General features: G+C 37.2%; 1 protein-coding gene across 1 annotated transcript in view; it reads right to left on the minus strand.

Moving 5' to 3' along the window:
- Positions 1 to 19848, minus strand: part of LOC126353836 (kinesin heavy chain) — a 76956-nt gene extending 57108 nt beyond the window's left edge. Inside the window, exons 1-2 of the mRNA XM_050002971.1 lie at positions 19254 to 19848; positions 5539 to 5626 (exon numbers count right to left, since the gene is read on the minus strand). Of these exons, the coding sequence (XP_049858928.1) occupies positions 5539 to 5626; positions 19254 to 19412 (247 nt within the window). The 5' untranslated portion in view covers positions 19413 to 19848. The remainder of the gene's footprint in view (positions 1 to 5538; positions 5627 to 19253) is intronic.
- Positions 19849 to 22365: the final 2517 nt, after the last annotated feature.

Raw genomic sequence — 22365 nt, forward strand, 5'->3', positions numbered from 1 at the left:
TTTACGAACCGTCGCCGCTCGCGCGCTACCGCTGCTTACAATTTAAAAGAGAGAGAGAGAGAGAGAGAGAGAGAGAGAGAGAGAGAGAGAGAGAGAGAGAGAGAGAGAGAGAGAGAGAGAGAGGAATTGTCTCATAAGCTAAACAATGGCAAGAGACTGCTATTTGTTATTACTTACACTGCAGCTTTCTTTGATAATGATCAGCAAGAACCAAATAATAGACTATGTATGATAGATGTTCTGAACGAGAGTTTAGCGAAAAGTTTTCTCTGTTTGAAAATCTTTGCAGGCTCCTCTTTGGTACATTACATTTTGCATAGAAATTAGACTCATCTTAGATTTAAAAATCTAGACAGTTGCCGTGCTTCATTTCTGACTGTATCACTATTCAACATAAGAATAATACGAATATAAACCTGACATGATATGTATATTCTTCCGCATTTGCTGTTGTCTCACTCTAGTTTCGTAGTTTATTAGGCAGACAGGATTTAAATGAGACAGCAGCAGACACGAAAGAATACATGGCATAATGTTTACATTCTCCTACCTTTTCTTTTAATTTATTTGCTGACACAGAGGTTTTGGTGCCAGTATTTATCTTTGTGCCTGCAAAGCATGCCTGTGTGGCACTACATATATTCGATGGCAAAAGTTAGTTGCAGCGACACGTAACAACATTTTTCAGAAATTCTGCTTACTTTGCACTAGATTCTAAACCACAGGCAATTTTTTTGGATTGCAGAAACCAGAAAAAAAGTGCAGCTTGGATTTGAGTAAATACAGTAATCTGACACCTTTCAGTATACCCAGGCGTCTTCCATGTATACGGCCTTCCTTTGTGATTCTTGAACCAAGTGTTAGCTATGATTAAGCTATGCTCTGTGCAAAATTCTACCAGGCAGCTGCCTCCTTCATTCCTTACCCCCATTCCATATTCACCTACTACGTTCCCTTCTCTTCCTTTTCCTAATATCAAATTCCAGTCACCCATGACTATTAAATTTTCGTCTCCCTTCACTATCTGAATAATTTCTCTTGTATCATCATACATTTCATCAATCTCTTTGTCATTTGCGGAGTTAGTCGACATATAAACTTGTACTACTGTCGTAGGCGTGGCCACAATAATGCGTTCACTATGCTGTTTGTAGTAGCTTACCCGCATTAATATTTTTTTATTTTTTTTATTCCCCCCCCCATTATTAAATCTACTCCTGCATTATCCCTATTTGATTTTGTATTTATAACCCTGTGTTCGTCTGACCAGAAGTCTTGTTCCTCCTGCCACTGAAGTTCACTAATTCCCACTATAACTAACTTTAACCTATCCATTTCCCTTTTTAAATTTTCTAACCTACCTGTCCGATTAAGGGATCTGACATTCCATGCTCCGACCCGTAGAATGCCAGTTTTCGTTCTCCTGATAACAACGTCCTCCTGAGTAGTCCCTGCCCAGACATCTGAATGAGGGACCATTACTCTCTCACATATGATAGAATTGCTTGAACAGCACAACGTAAAGCAGAAACCACGTCAAGTTGTAGTACATATCATCCACACTGCAAAATAACCTTCTAGGATTTAAAGAAACATGTAGCTTTGGATGAATCCACCTTGCGTGAAGCTCTTGATCACTAACACTCGCGTTTAATACAAATCTTAGTTCTTTTATAAAATCTACTAGTAACCCAGCCTGACTTTGCCCGTGTAGCATCAAGTACCAGTGGCCAAACGACCACTGCACTGAGTAAAGAATACATTTTACAGAATGGTGTTAAGTAACTGAATATCATCACTTCCATATAACTTACGGTATATAAGCAACGTGTAGCAGGAAAGCTGTCTGGAGGCATAAATTTTGCATGTTCCATATCGAACTAGGGTTTGGAGCAACATCTCTTGGCAATGATTGGAGCACAAAGTGATTTACGTAATATGTTTAACAAAGAATCAGACATTCTGGCTGAGGCAAAAAAAATCATGCATGTTTAGCTCGTGATACAGCATTCTAGTGAAGTTCTGTACACATTGTTAAGACTCGTTGCTGCAATTCTTTTTTATCGACGCTTGATGGCAGACTTCTCTGCCCTGCAATGCAAAAAATCATGCCTGTATTGAGACAGTACAACCCAGAAATGCCTAAAACAACTACTAAAACAAAAGATGCAGCCATGCATGTGTGTTCAGTTGTAATGCAAGCAGCTCATTGTTATTAAAGCCAAGTGAGCGTGCCAACACCTTTCATGCATGATGGTTGGCAGAGCTTAAGGTATGAGAAATCCTGACTGCAGGTCAGCCAGCCAGAGACATACACCGTGTGGTGGGAGAAACCTGAAAGTTGGATAAACTAAGGAAGGTGGCTGCCACGGCCAGTTACTACTGAATAAAGAAAATATGAAATAAAGAGAAATTATAAATAAAAACTAAACCAAATCAGTGACAGAAGACCACCACACAGCTTTAATGACAGAAATTAGAAGAGTCTGTGAGTGAAAATGTACCCTCACAAGAAGTTATTAAATGTTAGACATTTTGAATATAAAGTAACTTTAATAACTCACTATAACCTTAAGTAATTCACACAAATGTAGTGACAATGGATAGGTCTCAGTATGTACTAACTGTATTCATAGATTGTCTGTGAATATTACATGTTTCAAATTACAGCCCAGAATGTATATTCCACGCATGAAAAAGTGAATCTCCTAGCAGGTAATACATGAAATAATGAAAGTAGCAGCAGTATTAATAAATAACGGTATTTAGTGATGTATGACAGTAATTAGTTTCATTGTTTAATATCTATTAGTGATATAACGATGCAAAACGGCGTCCACATGAACAAAGACACTGCGAGAAAACCATTAAAGCTATGTGAAAACTATGAGGAGCACTGAAAATCTGATGAAATATCTGTCCACATTTGTGTGTGTGTGTGTGTGTGTGTGTGTGTGTGTGTGTGTGTGTGTGTGTAAAATTCAGAAGGTGGTCTTTTGGCTGAAAGATTACTTGTTTAGCAGTCTTTTATTGTGTGTGCCTGTCTGTGACTCACCGTGACTCATATCCACTATATGGCGAGCAATTCATTCTACACACACACACACACACACACACACACACACACACACACAGACACACACACAGACAGACAGACAGACACACACACACACAGACAGACAGACACACACACACACAGACAGACAGACAGACACACACACAGACAGACAGACACACACACACACAGACAGACAGACACACACACACACAGACAGACAGACACACACACACACAGACAGACAGACACACACACAGACAGACAGACACACACACAGACAGACAGACACACACACAGACAGACAGACACACACACAGACAGACAGACACACACACAGACAGACAGACAGACACACACACAGACAGACAGACAGACACACACACAGACAGACAGACAGACACACACACAGACAGACAGACAGACACACAAACAGACAGACAGACAGACACACAAACAGACAGACAGACAGACACACACACAGACAGACAGACAGACAGAGGGAGAAAGAGATATGTACTTTTATGAATACTTTTGATAGTCGGAAATGTGTGAGATTGACTCATGTCAGGGCAATGGTATAAGTAATGGCACCAATTTTTGCACAGGACGGTGTTAGATTTTGGCAGTCAGTGGGAGTGGAGGTTGTGAATGGATAGGACGTATGTGTGACTAGAAGTCATCTCGTGTGTGTGCTCTCAGGAATATTTTCTAAGTATCTAGCCATGCACTTTAAAAAATGTATGGGTAACACTCGAAAACTTCATGTCACATGAACTGGCTGTTTGAAACTTTTAAATATTTCAAGCATTTTGATTGTAAAGACTTCAAAACAGTTTTTAGCATGAGGACTCTGAATAATTTTGGGCTATGCGACAGTCTAAACTTCTATGAACTGTTCTGCAGTTAACTTTGATGGTAAACGGCAATTGAAATATCGTTAGTTTGTGATAATAGAACATCAAATTAGAAGTGTGCTGAAGCACTTTAATTTTCATGGATTTTCGAAAGATTAAGCAAACTTGTGATGCTGGCTGGTCAACTTACTTAGGTTCTCACATTAACAAATATTACGTTAATAATAATGTTATTGAGAAAAGTGTTAAAGTATATTTTACTTGTTTTTTCTGCAATAAACTCAGTTTATTAAAACATAAATCAGTGTGAAAAGTGAACATAATTTCACTGCAAATTCCTTCCTGCATATTTATTAAACTTGTGACCAATTTCATTTCGGGTTAATGCAATGGACTCATTGGTTGGCCCCTGAACAATGACACAGCAAATAATTTGAAGTCCAATAACATACTGGCAGCCCTTTGAACAGTGTTTTCGTTGCTTTATTTAACACTCTGATGCACGTGGAGGTTCATGAATCTATCTCTGGTGGTAGCAACAGTGGCTAACTTCACCATTTTTTAGGCAGCAAACAGCAAGAAGTGCAGTGTGAAAACTGCATGATCATTAAACATTTCCCAAATATTAGCCAATTATCCCACATGTTGCTCTCGTCCAGAGCCACTTATCAGCAGCAAATTTGAACAGTACTGTTGCAACACCTTGGCATGATTCAAGGAAGGAAGAAAGCTGAAAGTTGATTGAGTCATCTGCTGTGCTGCTAAAAGAATGTACTGTATGTAATGGAAGCAAAGCTACTGAAGTAGTTTTTCAGAAAACGTTTTACATGTAGCATAAAAAATAAACCACTACATATTCTGAATTCTGAGGGTGTTTCACTACCCAATTCTCATGAAGTTTCAGAGAAATTAATGGTTAAAACTATGTGATTATTTCACACTGAAAGTCTTACTTTGCAGCCAGATGAGGTGTTTATCTTTTTGTTATTAGTCATATTTATTATGATACTCAAAATTGCCCACTGTTTGAAAAATTTGTAGTAAATTAAAAGTGCAAATTGTGATTCCTAATCTGAGAGGGGCAGAACTTGGCAGTCTGAAATTATCAACATTTTCCAAAATAGGTATCTTCACATCTCTGAAAAGCAATGCTAGGTTAAGAACAGTGTAAAAAAAGTGAAAACCAAGATTTGATCCCACAATTTATCAGTTTCCATCAACACACACTACTACAAGACCACCACACCAGATTGAATTAGATCCCGTTTGCTGCATTCTCAAGACAATGCTACTCTCTCGAGTTACAGCAACTATTTGCTACATGGTAATGGCATTGTTTTCACAATCACAACTGGTCTGTGTCCTTTAAACTAATCATCTATGGAAGGAGAAGTAACAGGCTGAGCAAATGTTTCATGTAACTGTAACTATCATAACCATAGTTCAATAACGTTTGTTCTACCTTTATGACTATTCCTACAAAATTTCTATGTCAGTAAAATGAAACCCAGCGTTCAGCAATATCTATGTATGTTATACTGTTTGACAGATAAATTTGGCAGCTACCAAAAAGCAAATACTTCAGGAGTCCAGATGGAAAAACAGTAAAAGCAACCTCCAACATACCTGTAACAATTGATTTTGCAGCTTCATTGTAGACTTTTTCCTGTGTTGCATTTGGCTTGAATACCTTGTCAAACAGGAAAACCTTACTCTGCAAAGAGAGAAATAAAAATTATATTTTCTATCTGGAATGAACTGTCCACTTCCCTCACAAATATTTAATGACAATTTATCTACAACACAAATAAAAATCATTCAGTATATGTTACTCAAATTCTTTTAAGATGAAAGAAAAGGAACACAAATGAAGGTGTGCACTTTAAGTTTATATTTTTGAGTCTCTCCATTTTTTGACACTTGGAGCTGAAATGATAAATAGGGAAAAGTATAGACACATGACACTATAACATTGTCCAGCCTCCCTATTACATTCCACATACCACTTAAAATATCTACTCTCTTCTATTTTAACTTTCAATGGAAGGAAATTAACATGACTTGATGATCTCATTTTAATGAATAATGGGGAAAACTGAGTTTAACAATAAGAGAAGGGACTGATTCAGCTAATGTATAACTGGATAACACTGATAAAGATACGAAGATCACAGCTTCTAACACCAAGATATTTATATCAAAATATGTCTACATCGATAAAAATCCTTTCTCACTAATCTAAGGCTTTATGACAGGCAGATTGCTCTCATACAACTCATCTCACTAACTTCACTACTAATAACTTTAACTTCCCATGACCATGCGGTTAAAAGCTTCTTTTTATCATAGTGATCTGACAAAAACTTAATTACATCACAATTAAATATAAGGAGATCACAGCATGTCCTGGTTGATCACAGCCTTTTTTCTATCAAGGCTTAAATTGCTCCAAGATACAAGATCTATTTTGCCTAAATGCTCACCATCGGCTTCTATAGAATATGTTTACTGGATACTACAACATACTTAAGCTGAGCCTAAGATTCACATCAACATGAGTGGTCTTGTCACATTTTATCCAGAAACCACTACATATTGTAGTTTTGTAACTGACAAAACAATGAACTACTTTTATCACAGAATGAGAAGTGGTGATCCAACAAATACACCTACCTGACTTATGTGAAATACATTAACTAACATAACTTCTTTCAATACTTCTCTTTCGCATCTCATTTTCCTGTGCAATCCTCTTGCCACAGATGTCAATAACTACTGATCATGTACACTGTACATTGTTTCCCAAAATTTTTGGGAAGGTTAAATACTCTACAGTTTACACCTGGTTATTAATAGGTTACTTGGCCACATACAGTTTGGATGTCAAAAGAGTTGCTCTAGTAAGGTTGCTACTAATACAGTCACTTAAAAATCTTAAATGGCAACATGTCGGCAATGGTGATAATCTGGGACTTTTTGAAACCATTTGACACTGTCAATCATAACATTGTATTAGAGAAATTACGTTTTAAGGTATAAAAGGTTCATCTCTTGTCTAGTTTGATTAGACTCAGGATGTAGAAAGTTACACTAGGGTTTTCAAGTATTACAAACAAGGATGTAACATCTGCATAAGGAGCAACCACAATGAGCAGTTCAAGGGCTTGATCATGGGCTATTTATTGCTCTTGCTTTATGTTGTGATCCACCATTTTATTTGAATCAGAAATCAGAATTAGTCCTTTTAGTATTTGATAAAAGAAGTATTGTCAGGTCAAGCAATAAAGTGTCAACAGGGACTACTGGAAGAAATGTGCTATTTCTATGAAGGTTCAAAAATAGGGTGTATGGTTACTGTACACTCTAAGCAAAAATCACAGATGACCATACATGCATCTCTGCTTGCTCATCATCAACCTGCTCGTGAACAACACTGACTATTCCTATCCTGTGTCATTGGTGATGAGAAATGGTGCCTTTAGGCTAACATAGGGAGAAGAAAGGAGTGATTGAACCGAAACAAAGCCATACTCTCTGCACAAAGACCTGTGTGCACCCACAAATGGCAATATTATTCATCCGGTGGAACAATTATGGTGTGGTGTACTACGAATTGCTTCCCCAAGATATAAACATCACTGCTGACATTTACTGTCAACAAATGAGACATCTTGTAGATGAAATCTAAGAACAATGACCATGAAGATTGTGTGATGTGATGCTACTTCACAATAATGCCCACCCACATTCTGCTAGACCGACAAAATACAGGAGTTGGGCTGGGAAGTCATTCCAAATCCACCTTGTACACCTGATCTTGCGCCCTCAGATTTTCACCTTCTCCACTCTCTATCAAACAATCTTCATGGAACTTACTTTCTGGATAAAAATGCACTCCAAACATGTCTCGGCTAGTTTTGTGCCTCAAAACCATGTGACTTCTGCAGTTGCAGAGTTAAAAAGTTACCCTAGTGTTGGCAGACTGTTGTAAACAGTGAATGAAAATACATTATTGATGACTTAAGTCTTCGAGTTAAACTTTCAGGAAAACCCAATAACTGACAACTTGGGAGATTTTTATATCAGTAAATTAACCATTTTGTGTATTTTCACTCGCTAGTTTCGGAGACGACACTGTGGGATGATACCTCATACCTAGGTAAAAAGTATTCAATTCAAACAATAAGGTAATTAGAATTATATGCTGGGTTCACACACATCTTGCAGGCATCTCTTTAAGCATCTGTAACATAGTCCACCGTATCACAGAGTATTGATTCACTGATAAACTTTGTCATTAATAACTGACTACTATCTGTGAGTAATACAGCAATTCACAAATTCAATTCCAGAAGGAAAAATGATTTACACTTCCCTCTAACAAAACCAAACTTAGGCAAAGAAAGGAATGAAGTATAAAACTACTTTTAGCTATGCTCTTTGTAGAAAACATATACTTACCCAAAACATTCACATATTTGCTTTTATATATTATAATTCAGTTGCTTATTTCGTCTTAGTTCAGACAATCATGACAAGGAATTTTAACAATGGTATAGTACCTAATAAAGAGCTGTGCAGAAAAAATACAGGAGTCTGTGAAAAGCTTAAATACATTATTTTGAACTTCTTTAGATTTAAATAAAATTTTTAGCCACGTCAAGTGCCTCTCTTCTACAAATACACCTAATGGAAGCAATGGCATCAATACCTCAATTGTACACGAAATACAGGAGATTTCATGTCTTCTCAATGTTAGAGACAGAGTTACTTAGTTTCACTTTCCCTAATACTATTCTTAGAAGTCCGTTCCATTTCATATAACTTTTCAATATTACGCCTAGATATTTAATTGACACACCACTAATACTGTATTCGAGCATTACAGGATTGTTTTACACAATGACCTATGTTAACTTTTATTTCTCTACATTACGAACAAGCTGTCATTCGCTACACCAAATAGAAATTCTGTCAAGTCTTCCTGTATCCTGCTACAATCGCTCAACAAAGACATCTGTGCATACACTACAGCACCATCAGCAATCACAGCCTGCTGCTCACCCTATCCATCAAAATATTTCTGTATACAGACAACATGGGTGGTCCTCAAGCACTTCCCTGGGACACTCCTGACAATACGCTTTTTATGATGAACATTCGTCATCGAAGATAACGAACTTGGGTTCTACCACTTTACAAGTCTTAGAGCCACTCACATACATCAGTCCTGTATCTTCACCACTAGCTTCGAACACTGCACAATGTCTACCTTCTCTCTGTATATGTGCAGCATACATTAGAGAGCTACTGGTATTATTCAGAAAAGTAGCAGGCCTACTTCTATAATGAAAAAAATCAATGTCATATTTGTGACATGTAATAACAATGAAGGTTTATTTTATTTGCTTTTCATGAGCCAATCCACAATTACAGTAAAGCATTCCATTCGACAAGAAACCCTCAAATGAAGTGAATGTCTGATTACAGTTACTTTGGGAATTTCACTTACAATAGGCCCGTGCCCAACTCTGTCAAATTTTAATCAAAGTAGAATACAATAAAATAATAATACAATAACATAATAATAGGAAGCAACTAACATATGCAAAATTTGAGCTCAACATATTAAAAATGTATGGTTTTAAAAGGCTTTCAGTAGGATGCTGCCAAATGAGCTGTATGGTGGTTTTGGCAAAACTTTAAGATGGCTTAAGAATTTAAACCAGCAGTAATCCAATGGTGATATTTGCATCTGATACATACGATTTGGGGTTTAACATAATGTTAAAATTACAATTCCGTGCTGTGGTGGACATGACAATATATCCTGTAGAATAATACTACTGCTTTCTGAGAAAATTACTTGAAACAAATTGTCCGAAAACACACATACGATAGTAATATATCAGATCTAATGGTAACCAATAAGGGCATAGATATTGAAACTTGTACAAGTATCCATGAGGCAGCTGTAGCAACAATGATAAATAAAGTATGAAAGGCCACTAAAATTTACATCTTCAGTAAGATAGACTAAGAAGGAATCACACCATACAACACAATCAGCCACTCAAAACATCTACATCTGGGAAGGACCATCTAGAGGAACTCTTTCTCAAGTTTAAAAGAACATTTCACAATAGGAGAATGATAGGCACACACTATGGTATACGAGCTCAAGAAACTTCTAGAGAAACAGCAACTTCCGCGCCATGGGTGTAAAATGAAGCAGAGAGATATGGCAGGAGGATGACAATAAAGATGCATTTTGTTGTCTCAAGGACAATGTATGAAGCCAACAATGAACACTGTAGCAGACTCTTATCAAAAAATCTCTCTCAAAATACAAATAAATTCTGGTCATGTGTAAAGGCTGTCGGTTGCACCAAAGTTAGTGTCCAGACGCTCCTGGGTGATAGTGGATTCGAAATTTAAACCAGCCAAGCAAAGCAGAAACTCTGAGCACTTTCAGACAGTCATTTCAATAAGGAAGACACAGAAGTACCACACAGTTCAATCCGACACCACTGAAAAGGCGAGTGATATAGTAATTGTGAGCGGTGTTGAGAAGCAGCTAAAATTGCAAAATTTCAAATGGCTCAATGGAATCCTCCTCAGATCTCTCTGAACAAAAATTCATGCTGAATGGTTGAAAGTAGGCACAAGTCACACTCGTCTATAAGAAAGGGAGCAGAAATGATCCACAAAACTACCGCCCAGTCTCATTGATATCCACCTGTTTTGGAATCCTACAAAATAATCTGGGCTCAAACATAACGAGGTATCTCAATCAGCAAGACCACATCCATACCAGCCAGCAAGGATATCATAAACCCAACTCTTCCATTTCTAATATGACATCTTCAAAGTTCTGGATCAAGTATGAACGCAATATTTCTTTACTTCCAAAAAACATTTGTCTCAGGACTAGACCATCTTTTACTAACAAAAGCATGCTTATATATGTTATCTAACAGACTTTATGACTGGTTTGAAGATTTCTTGGTGGGCAAGATACATGTTAAGTAGCATGGACAGTCCTCGACAGAAGTAGAAATAGCTTCCGGGATGTCCCACTGAAATGTACTGGAACCCTTGTTTAATTTGCATACTGACCTCGCAGACAAGAAACATCATGCTTTTTGCAGATGATGCATTTATCTATAATGAAGTACTATGATAAGAAAGTAACACATATATCCAGTCAGATCTTATGAAGTTATCGAAATGGTGTGCAGACTGGCAACTTGCTTTAAATGTACAGAAATGTAAAACAATGTAATTCACAAAATGAAAAATAAAAATAATATCGTATGAATATCAATGACTCGCAATTGGAATCAGTCACCTCACACAAATTACTGGGTGTGAGGGTATGAAATGGAATAATGACATAGGCTCAATTGATTGTAATGCAGATGCCAGACTTCAGTTCATTGGCAAAATACTAGAAAAACGTCATTCCACAAAACAGGCTGCTTAAAAAAAAACTCTAATATATTTCACTAACAGAAATACTGATAAACCTGAAGTGACACATACTTTAAGACAGACGCAAACTACCCCGTGGAAGCCAACTTCCTAAGTTTCAAGAGGTAGCTTAAATGAGGAATCTAGGAATATACTGCAGCCCAATACGTATTGTTCCTGTAGATACAATGAAAACAAGATTAGACTAATTATAGTGTGCAGAGTGGCATTTGTCATTAGTACCAAACTAAATGTGTGATTGGAACAGGAGGAAATTCCAACAGTCCGCAAAGTGTGTATGTAGATGCAGTATTTCCAAGTTCTGTGCTCTAAACTTTGTCCAGAGCTTCTCCACAACAAACAGTACTTATGTAGTACAAAAATGCTTGCTCTTTCCAGTGTAAAAAAATTAAAATAGTGAAAATATTCAGCAATGTGACATCAATGTATGCACAGATTTGGCGCAAAGATTTTGATTGCATGTTTGCAAATGCTGTAAGTAGCTCCTGGAATACTGTCAAACAACTGCTGCAGGTTGGTGCAATTTATAATACATAATGTCCTTGCAGGGTTACTAAAGGAACTTCAGTGTTATTACTTGTTTAATAATTATACCAGTAAAAAAAATTGAAAAACTTTCATTACTGATTTTTCTCTAACTCTGTCCTGAAGCATCACAGAAATGGTGAATGGCACAGTACGGAAATTTGAACAGTGTTAATAACACAAACAATTGTGAATCCAACCTGAATATCACATTACTACTAGCTTTAATTTTAAGACATTTAATATTTGGCTGAAACTCATTGGGCTCCTATGAAATTTTGCAAGCCTCCACGAAAGCCTCCTAGAAGCTAGAGTTTTTTATGATAGGGGTTCAAATATTCAGCAGCTTTGTTTTATTCTATAAGAAACATCTGTGCAAAATGTGAGGATGACTCCTAAAATAGGTTTCCTTGATGTGGAATTACCCCAATATTGTATTGTATAAGTAACATTTTATAGCCTGGACTGAGTAAGACAATGCCTTCCATACATCTGACATGCAACAACCTACACTATAAGTAACTGTTGAGTACAACACAGGACACATGTACTGATAAATATTATTTGCTCTATACAATGGTACCAACAAAAAAAACTTAAGTAGTGTCACTGGTACTTAACCATTCAGTGCACTATATACGGTCCTCAACTTAAATTTATGACACTGAATTCAAAAACTGAAAGGGAGAACTACTAAGTTCACTCGTGGAAGCTGAAAGAAACAATAAAGCATGCCAATGCTAGAAACTAATAACTTCAGTGAATTTATAACATTAAAATAGAGACTTAAATTATAAATTCTACATAAGCACACAGAAGAGTTAAAGAGAACTTTTACAAACACTCAATTCACCTCACAATTTGGAATCTATAACCTAACAGATAATTAGAAACAAATTAACAATTAACACTTTATCTTCATTGACAATACAAAACATTGCCTCTCCATAACGAAAATATGATCATTTGTTGAGAGGCAGGTCAATCCATGGAGAGAAAACGAATGAATATTCGATATTCAGTAATTTTTCTATTTGAAACATGACGAAAAAGAAGAAATCAGAATAAATTGTGTATTTTATGCTCATGTTCACAACCACATTAGGGTATATTTATTTTCATTTTTCCAGCAATAGTCAATTTTTATTTCGAACAAATATTTTGTGTGCAACCAGCAAAGTTTTGCTGATTGGGAATTGAAACAACATAACATGATAGTACAACTATTCTAAACAGTGCACACATTTCCCATAGCACATTATTGATATAAACAATTCTTGTCCGAGTTCTTTATCTCCCTATGAATGGAAAGTGTTCACCAGAAATAACGATAGTATTGGAGAGTCCCTACAGATATTACATGAGTGCTGATGTCATCAATACACACACAGCTATCACACAGAATACACACCACTTTTTTTTTCCCTTTAATGGCCACACTACTATCTGTATAAAGTTACAGTATAATAACTAAATGGTTTTTACAAAATAATATGAATACCTATGAAAAAAATTCTTTATTAGTAGCTAGCATGTTGGCCTACTTCTTTTTCATGAATTAGACCTTGTGTTTCACAAGGGATGGGCAAGGTATGCGATACCAATTGGAGGGCTATGTGGTCAAACATTCCCAAGAAAGATCACTAATTCTTAATGTATACTGGGGGAGGAAATATACTGCGCAGTTATATTTATATCAGGGAAATGAGACAATAAGTGGCATGTGCATTAAACCAATTGCTGAAACTTCAAGAAATGTCAATGGCAAATATCATCATGCCGAAGTTAAGTTACACATCACCTATTTGTGCAGAACAACTGGGCCAAGACAACAGTGTGATATGATGGCCAACAGCATGACTGAACCCATACTATGATTCACAACAGAACAGATATAGTCCACTACATAGGTTTCTGCTGGTGTTCTCCAAATGTAAACAGGTCTGTTAGTTGAAAAACACATTTACAATGATTTATCTGATCAGATGACATTCACCCACTGTTGTTTGTCCCATCTGTATCCTCAAGACACCATTTTCACTACTTAAAGCCAATCCAATGGAATGATTTTAAGACAGCTGTGCTACCACTAATGTTTGCTGCATACACTTAATCCCGAATGTTTTGGAGGATACAGCTTCCTGTAAATAGGCTATGTAGTCACCTGTGATGGTATTTCGGTTGCTGTTTTGTTCTTTCTGGGTACAACCTGTTTCAAAGCTCTTTTGTCTTGATCGGAAACCACTTTGGGCTACTTTTGTGGCTAGCATGTTACGTTCTTCCAGTCTGACAAGTTGTCATTAGTATCAACACACAATATCTCCTAGCACCAATATGCATGCTTTTTCACAACTGTGGATCTGACAAAATGGACCCAACAATAATGACTCTTGCAATCTCAGAGAGTTGTAATTAAATTCCAACACTGTAATACATTTCATAACTGGTCTCTGTCATAGCTATTAAAAAACCTATTGTGTGCACATTCTCACCAACAAAGTTGCACATTTGATACTAAAGAGTCAGAACATTATAGGTTTCCTTTGAGAACTGACCTAATAATGCTGAAGTACAGCAGTGGATGGCTACTCATCATAAGTGTCAGTAAATGTAACAATATCAACATAAACACACACAAAAATACGCTAACAAGTATTGCAGGATATTCTTTAATTCAGTTCAACAACAATGTAGAGGCTGATGCAACTGAGATGTTTCCCGCTACTGATTTAACCAGAAAGTTCGAGTGTTATGTGTAAAATATTTTATGGAGACACTCAGGTAACTTAAAGAACAGTTGTTGGAAGGAGACTACCTTCTTCCCAAAAGCTATTAGGAAAATTTGGATGCCTGTATTTCATGTACAAGGCGCAGAAAATTAATGATCCTGGCAGCATATTTTATGGAGAGAACAAGATAGGAGAAATTTGTATATATCCTGAGGCATAATGTCCAGCTGCATCTATTCCCTCTTCCTACTCCATATGTAGCACAAAATGAAAGGCAACAATTAGTAATGTAACTGAGTATAGTTTGAATAAAATAACTTTGTGACTGACAAATTGCAGTGCATGTGGCAGTGTTGCCGGAGCAAACAGTTACACTCGTGGAGCTGACGGAAGATCCACAACCGCTGGGGTGGGCTTGGCACAGCTACTTAGTGCACCTAGCCCAACCAATCATGTTAACATGATTTCATATACTTCTCTATGGCAACACCTTATTATTGTTGCAGCTCTAGAGAAGACAACTGTTTTACCTGTAGGCATCTGTGCTTCGCAATTTTCTGGCAACATCACTGTCAGGGACCTTCATTTGCCAACTCTACCAAACACATGACTCAACTGTCAACCGTTGTGGGCAAGAGGAATTCAAGAAATAACTACTATTGGCTGGCAGCTGTCCCCTATTACTCAAGTGACTGAAACATCAATTACACAGGTATTTTATCTTGAGCAGACCTCCCTGTTCTACAATATAGAAGCTTAAAGTGCATCTGTGTCTATGCAGATTGACTACATTGACACAGTGGTTGGAGAGAACAATTACTCTGGACGAATAGGATTTATGATTTGATCTGCAGGCAAAATACTTCAGCTTACTGATTGCTTTGTCAAGTGGCCACAAGAAGAAAGGATGCAACAAAAATTACATTACTACTTTTGTGATTTAACTGAAATGCACATTTTTTTCGTGAGAGATAGGACATGGTCACTTACACTTAGCTGCATTTTTCTTACCATAGTTGGAAACAATGTTGCATATACCACAATGCATCTTTGTGTTTTTGGTGTAGATTTTTCTTATCATAGTTGGAAACAATGTTGCATATACCACAAGGCATCTTTGTGTTTTTGGTGTAGATTTTTCTTATCATAGTTGGAAACAATGTTGCATATACCACAAGGCATCTTTGTGTTTTTGGTGTAGATTTTTCTTATCATAGTTGGAAACAATGTTGCATATACCACAAGGCATCTTTGTGTTTTTGGTGTAGATTTTTCTTATCATAGTTGGAAACAATGTTGCATATACCACAAGGCATCTTTGTGTTTTTGGTGTAGAAAACTTCTCACACGTGTATGCTATCAATGAAGTTAACTGAGGAAAGCTTCACTACCAGATCACCTTGGTATTTACTATGCCACTCATCATTAGTTTCGACTGGAAACATATGAAGGAATAAACAATGTGTTATGATGACTGTTTTTGTAAGTTAAAAGACTTCTGGGTTGCAGGTTTCGCATACATCGGCAGTGAACTTGTGCAAGGTCATAGTTGAATCAAGATTTGAGTACTAGAGGGTATTGAACTACGCAACTGAAGTACAATTACATAATCTTACAGGCAAAACTGATGTCACTGATTCAAACAACATAGGAGAAGCTGTTCCTGGCATCAGACTTTGCAACAGCATTATTGGAATTGGCATAGTGCAACCAAAGGACCAGTTTCTGAGCTGTATCCAGTGTGATGTCTTAACTTTTTGTTAATCTTGAGTTTTTTCTTCTTTTTACAAGTACAGGTTTTAGCTGAACAGCTTCTTTGTGGGATGTTTCAATCTGCATTTTTTGTTCTTGTGTGGTGAATTGCTTAGCTGAGGTTCACCGTTATTTAGGGTTTTCTTATTTAGCCTCACTTTTTGCCAAGCATAGAAAGCCACATGTTTACTGCCATGTGAGTGTTCTCTGTGTTTCAGTGTTCATTTTTATTTTATAGTGTGGGTGTAATATTGTTATCTTAAAGCAGATGAACTTTCAGCAGTGTACTGCATGTTCATTTTCCTACCTGTCTTTGCTAGCAGAGGATAAGGTGTTGAAGCTTTCCTCAGTTGACTTCATTGTTAGTAAATGCATCCAAGAAGGTTTCTACAATGGAAATGCAAAGAAGCATTGTGGTATTGCTGGTATCTGTAAGACTGTTTCCAGTTATCATAAGAAAAGCACAGCTACGAGAAAGAGATCATGTCCTACATCTCATGAAGAAAATTTGCATTGAAGTTAATTCACCAAAGCAGTAATGTAATTTTTACTGTATTCTGTCTTCTTGTGGCCACCTGACAAAGGCATCAATAAGCAGCAGTATACTGCCTGCAAATCAAATCTTAAATTATATTTGTCCAGAGAAACTGTTGTCCCCCAGCACTCTGACAATGTAGTCATTTAGTTCTGCGTGCAACATCTTATTTGATTTAAACTATTCTAGTTCAATAGCAAAGGCCATGAAAACAAATACAGTATTAAAATATTAAGGCACTCTCAGAAACAAGCAAACAATACTTTACACATAGTGAACAATTGCCTTTACCCTCCTGTTTCACATGATTACCATATAAAAATATCTTGCACTATAAACTTTCAATTTGCTTAACAACCCAGATGAGAAGCAAATGTAAATATAAACATAAGATTCCATGTGGTTTCCATTACACGATAAACAGAGCTAGGTTGAGCAAAGGTGTAAAGCTCTAGAACTCCATTACAGAGGAGCTACGTTCAATTTTCCTTTAGCCAACAAGCTTTACTACTTCATGGTTTCCTAAACTGATTAAGGTGAAAAACAAGATTCTTCCTTTGAAAAGTAACCAATTTCCATCCCAATACCACAATATCCATACTTGTGCTCCTTCTCTAAGGATCTTGCCACAAATGGAATATCAAACTTTAACAATTTCCTTTATTATACCACAGACTGGTCAATGGAGCATGAAGTTTTCATGTAGTTCTTGAGATCTACATAACTACCACAAAAACTTTTTATTTTTGAACTATGATAACACACTGCTTCAATAGCATCTAGGCCTCCTCAGCTTACTGCATTATAACTGACAAGCACTACACAGCCCATAAAAAATAGTTATATTCAGTATAGTACCACAGAGTAACAAAAGTAATTGTTTATTAACATGGAAGTTCTACAAACAAACACCTTCATAATATGCTAAAATGCACGTTTGTGAATTTTCTACAAAATAACTTTCATGCCATAATGAAAGGGTTATTGGTTGGTTTTAAATTTTTCGTTGTTACTATGCTGAAACACAGTCCAACACACAGGCTCGATAAGCTCAGTCCTACAGTGCACTGCATGAATTGCTGAAGCGAACAAGAGAAATCTTTTTTAAAAAAAATCCTATCAATACTATTTACTAGTTAGCCTACAGAAATCAGTCCTACTCTGGTATGCCACTTTGAAGTCAATATTCTTAATCTTCACTTGTAAACAAACGTAATCAGTACCTGTGGTAACGATTAGGAGGATGAAGACAAATGTAACTGAAGAAAGGAGATTTTTAAAATTCTAGAACGACAATTCAAGGAACAAAAGCACATAAAAAAACCAGTAACACAAAGAAGAATATAAAGAACGAGCTTTAGCGAACAATTTGATCTTAAATTAAAGATATACATTATACTAGGTACTGCAAACTAATATGGGACTATAATACAGTTTCAGTGTCTTCACCTGCACTAGTTGTTAGGCGATTTTACAGCACAAGCATCTGCAATTGCTCGAGTGAAATGTAAACGAATGTACGCTGTCGCCAGACGACCATAATCAGTTTCAAGGACATGACAATACTTTAATCACAAAACATTGCGCACAATAACACGTTGCGGCAACAAAACGTCAGTTGCAATGGACGCTGCAGGAGAAAGCACTGACCAGAGGTTAAGCCTCTAAAGCTATACTCTTGTGCTGGCTGTGTAGGTTCTAAAATATGATAGGAAACAGTAAATAATGACTCGATACATTACTGACATTTAAAATACAGAACTAGCGAGCTACCTTTTTAAGGACAGCGTTACGATGAAAAGTTGTACAAGTTCAATAAATTCACGCCCTTCGACACTAATTGTGATGAAATACCAAAGAATCGCATCTGCGAAATCAATACTGATTATATCAAAACTTACAGCTGCAAAACAGTATCTCAAGCTCAAAATTATTGAACATTTTCTTGATGCACAAGAAATGAGAACCAGAAAGTCGCGTATGACAGGATTCTAGAAAATGTATAAGAGTTCTGCACACCTCTGTCACGCACTGACAATTAGAACTCCGCAAAACCGCAAACAAAAACGTTCAGTACTCAACAGTTAGATGACTCACCACCTTTCAGTGCCTTAATGTTATAGTGATGAAGCAGACAATGCACTGCCAACAACAACCAAACACGACACACCTATTCATGAAACAGTCAACACACTACAAATCTTTTTCTCACTCATGCACGACGAAGCGGTCAGTTTCCAATCTAAACAGCCATATATTACCACACATGGTTTAGAAAACTAGAAAGCATATGTATTTGTACTTACCCCTATCGATATACAATTATCCTCCGAACCAGAAGGAAATTTGCAAATGAATTTAGATCCAGCTCTCTCCTCTGAATCATTCAAGGGCCTAAATCGGCAGACGACTTTTATGCTGTCTTCTGCCGCAATTTCTCGTTCAGGCCGTTGGTCGGTTGACATTGTGAATTTTCGTCGATAAAAACTTTATAGTGTTATATTTGAAAGCTGGAACTTAAAACCGTGCATAAATTACACCGAAAACTACTTGTAAATCTCCATGTAAGTAATTGACAACCTAACCCAAGATGGCTTCCATTTTCTGTACGCAGCGGTCCTCCGCACTGTGTGAACAGCTGACTGTATAAACTACGCTAAGCAGTCGCATTAAAACCGAAAATATTTACAATTTATAAAAATAAAACAAACAACACATCTGGTAAACTTGCAACGATTGCCGACTATCACTACTTCGCCGCCAACTGAGCGATTCTTGCAAAAATTCTCCTAAAACGAAAACAGTCCACACCACACTACCGCAACGTCCGTACAGGCCGATGGGAAATGTGCGCTGTGACGTCATCCCCAAGACGGCCATGCGCGGGAGCTATTGATCTTTGGAGCGTCATCCGTGATTCCAGTAAGGACTGTTGCCAATTTACAGGTCAAGATAGAAATGCGGAATTGACAACAATATATTTTTTAACAATTCTCTAGCGTTGTACACACAATTTGAAGACTTTTCACAATTTACTTTCTTTGCCGCGGCAAAAGGCAGCGTTTGTCCAGAACTGGATAGAAAAGGGAAAAATTGTTTTTTTTTTCTGATTAGCTGACAATTTACGAATTACGCTCATAGCTCAGTTGCACATCTCCCGTTTTTTTTTTTTAGATTCTGGCAGAAATAATTATATTTTAGCTGGAAATACGCTACAGATATTAAAACCACCAGTCTGGTGAAACTTCTCTCTCGAAAACTGTCGCAAAATGCGTAGAACACCAATGAAGCTGATAAAGAAGTTATTGCCTTGTAATAAAAAAATATATATGTATACCGTGTACACAAACTGACCTTATTATCAATATTACTGCTTCTCATTGCAACGACAAACATTTATTTTGCGTTAGCAGTACTGTTTTAGAAAGCAACAATTCTCTAACAGTTGCCACCTGTAGTACCGTGCAATATATTATTTTTAACCATATGTAAATTAATAGAATATCCAAAGCAAGGTTAATAACCTTGTTATCTGGAAAAGAAGTGATTTGTTTGTGTCGTTTGCAACAAATTTTCTCGCGTCTGTAACGATGGATTACAAAGTACTCAGCGTGAATTCGCAATGGTTCAGGGCAATTAACAAAACAGCAACCGGTACTTGCTCTATGATGTCTGAACCACTTTGTGTACAGACTGATTCGTAGGTCATTCCCTAGTTTTAATTAATTGTATAATGGTACTCAAACTCTGAGATTAGACATTTTGAAACGTGCTGTTTTATTTGTCATTTCCATTCTTTCTTTGCAGTTCAATTACCGTACGTAAGCAAAGTACGCAAGAGAGATCCAGTTTATAAGTCAGCGATATGGTTTGAGAACCTCCGCTAAAACATGATACAACGTTGGAGTGTTTGGTCTAACGTCCTGTAAACGATAGATTCTTTGCCAGCTCGTAAAGGATAATTATGAGCAAAATATTGGTCAAGACTTTTTTAAGGCACGATCCTGGCGTTCACCTTAACGGATTTAGGAGAACACCGTAAAACCTTGATTAAGGATGGCCTGACGGTGATTTGAAAGGAAGATTACGATTTAACGTCTGTTCTGTGGCGCGATTATTAGAGACAGAGCAGAAGCTCGGGTTGGGGAAGGACGTGTTTTTAAGCCCTTTCTTTCTCAGTATGAGTCCACTAACTTAATCACCGTTTCGCCTCGGACGGTCAAAAGTGGAAGTGGTGCAGGGTTAAACAAGGAACACGTGCAATAATGGACGCCAAGAGGTTATTAATAGTCACTCTTAAGTTCTTACGAGGCGCCGACACACACGCCTCCTCTTCTTATGGTGCGGCCTCTGTAGGACCGCAGGTAGCGCCTAGCCCCTTCATGAATTGCGTTTTCTTCTTCTCCTCCTCCCTAAACCTCATCATCCTTTCTCTGATTCTCCCGCTCTTATTCCTATATAATTCAACACCGTCTGCTCCACTGGTGACTCTCTACCCTTTCCCTGCTTTCTTCAACATCGTTGATCTTTGACATATTGGTTGGTGCATACTTGATTCTCAGGTTTTCCTTTCGCCTTACGTTGACAACCAATTCTGACCAATCCTTCCCGAGTTCCACAATCCACTTAGTTCCTGACTTTTCTCTGGACCTACCTGTTGTGTTCCATAATCTCTTTGACATTTTATCCATATTTATTGTGATCACATACCTTGCAAATAGAGCATCTTTCAATCTGATTTTTCTCGGATTGTCCTCATACTTCTATACAGTTCTTCCATAGGTCTTCACATTCACCTCACACAACCTCTTTTGGAGCCCAGTACCTTCCTTAGTAATTTTCTCTCTTATTTCTCTAATTGTATTGCAACTTGCTTTGCATGTGATACCGTTTTCAGCCCATGTAGTGTGACGTTCCACATCTTTACTTGTAGTGTCTGATCTTTGTGCCTGTAGGTAAATCATTTTTGCCCTATACATCTCTGGCCATACAGAAGACTGACATTTTCTTCATCCTTTTTATTTTTCCTTCATTGCTTCTGTTTCTTCCTGTTTCACATTCCCCGAAGCATTTAAATTTTTCCGTCTTTTTCATGGTGCATTCTGGTGTTTTCCAACCGGAAGTGGTATTCAGTGTTATTGTCTTTTTGAAGCGAATCTGGGTCCCATCCTACTGGTTGGTCGTCTTTCGTATGTTGCCAAGTTGTTTGTTGCGTCTTCTTTCGTCTCACTTACTATCGCTGTTTCGTTCACATGGGACAGGCAATACACTTGGGCCCTATTATATTTTTGGATCCCAGCACGCTTCTACATACACACGGGTTGTACAAAAATAAGGAAACCTCGCGAGAAATGTATGCTTGAAGATAAATGCAGATGCTAACCAAACCTGCAGTTTGCGCTGTTGTATTTGACCACG

Source organism: Schistocerca gregaria, chromosome 3, assembly GCF_023897955.1.
Source record: "Schistocerca gregaria isolate iqSchGreg1 chromosome 3, iqSchGreg1.2, whole genome shotgun sequence".
Lineage (NCBI taxonomy): Eukaryota > Metazoa > Arthropoda > Insecta > Orthoptera > Acrididae > Schistocerca > Schistocerca gregaria.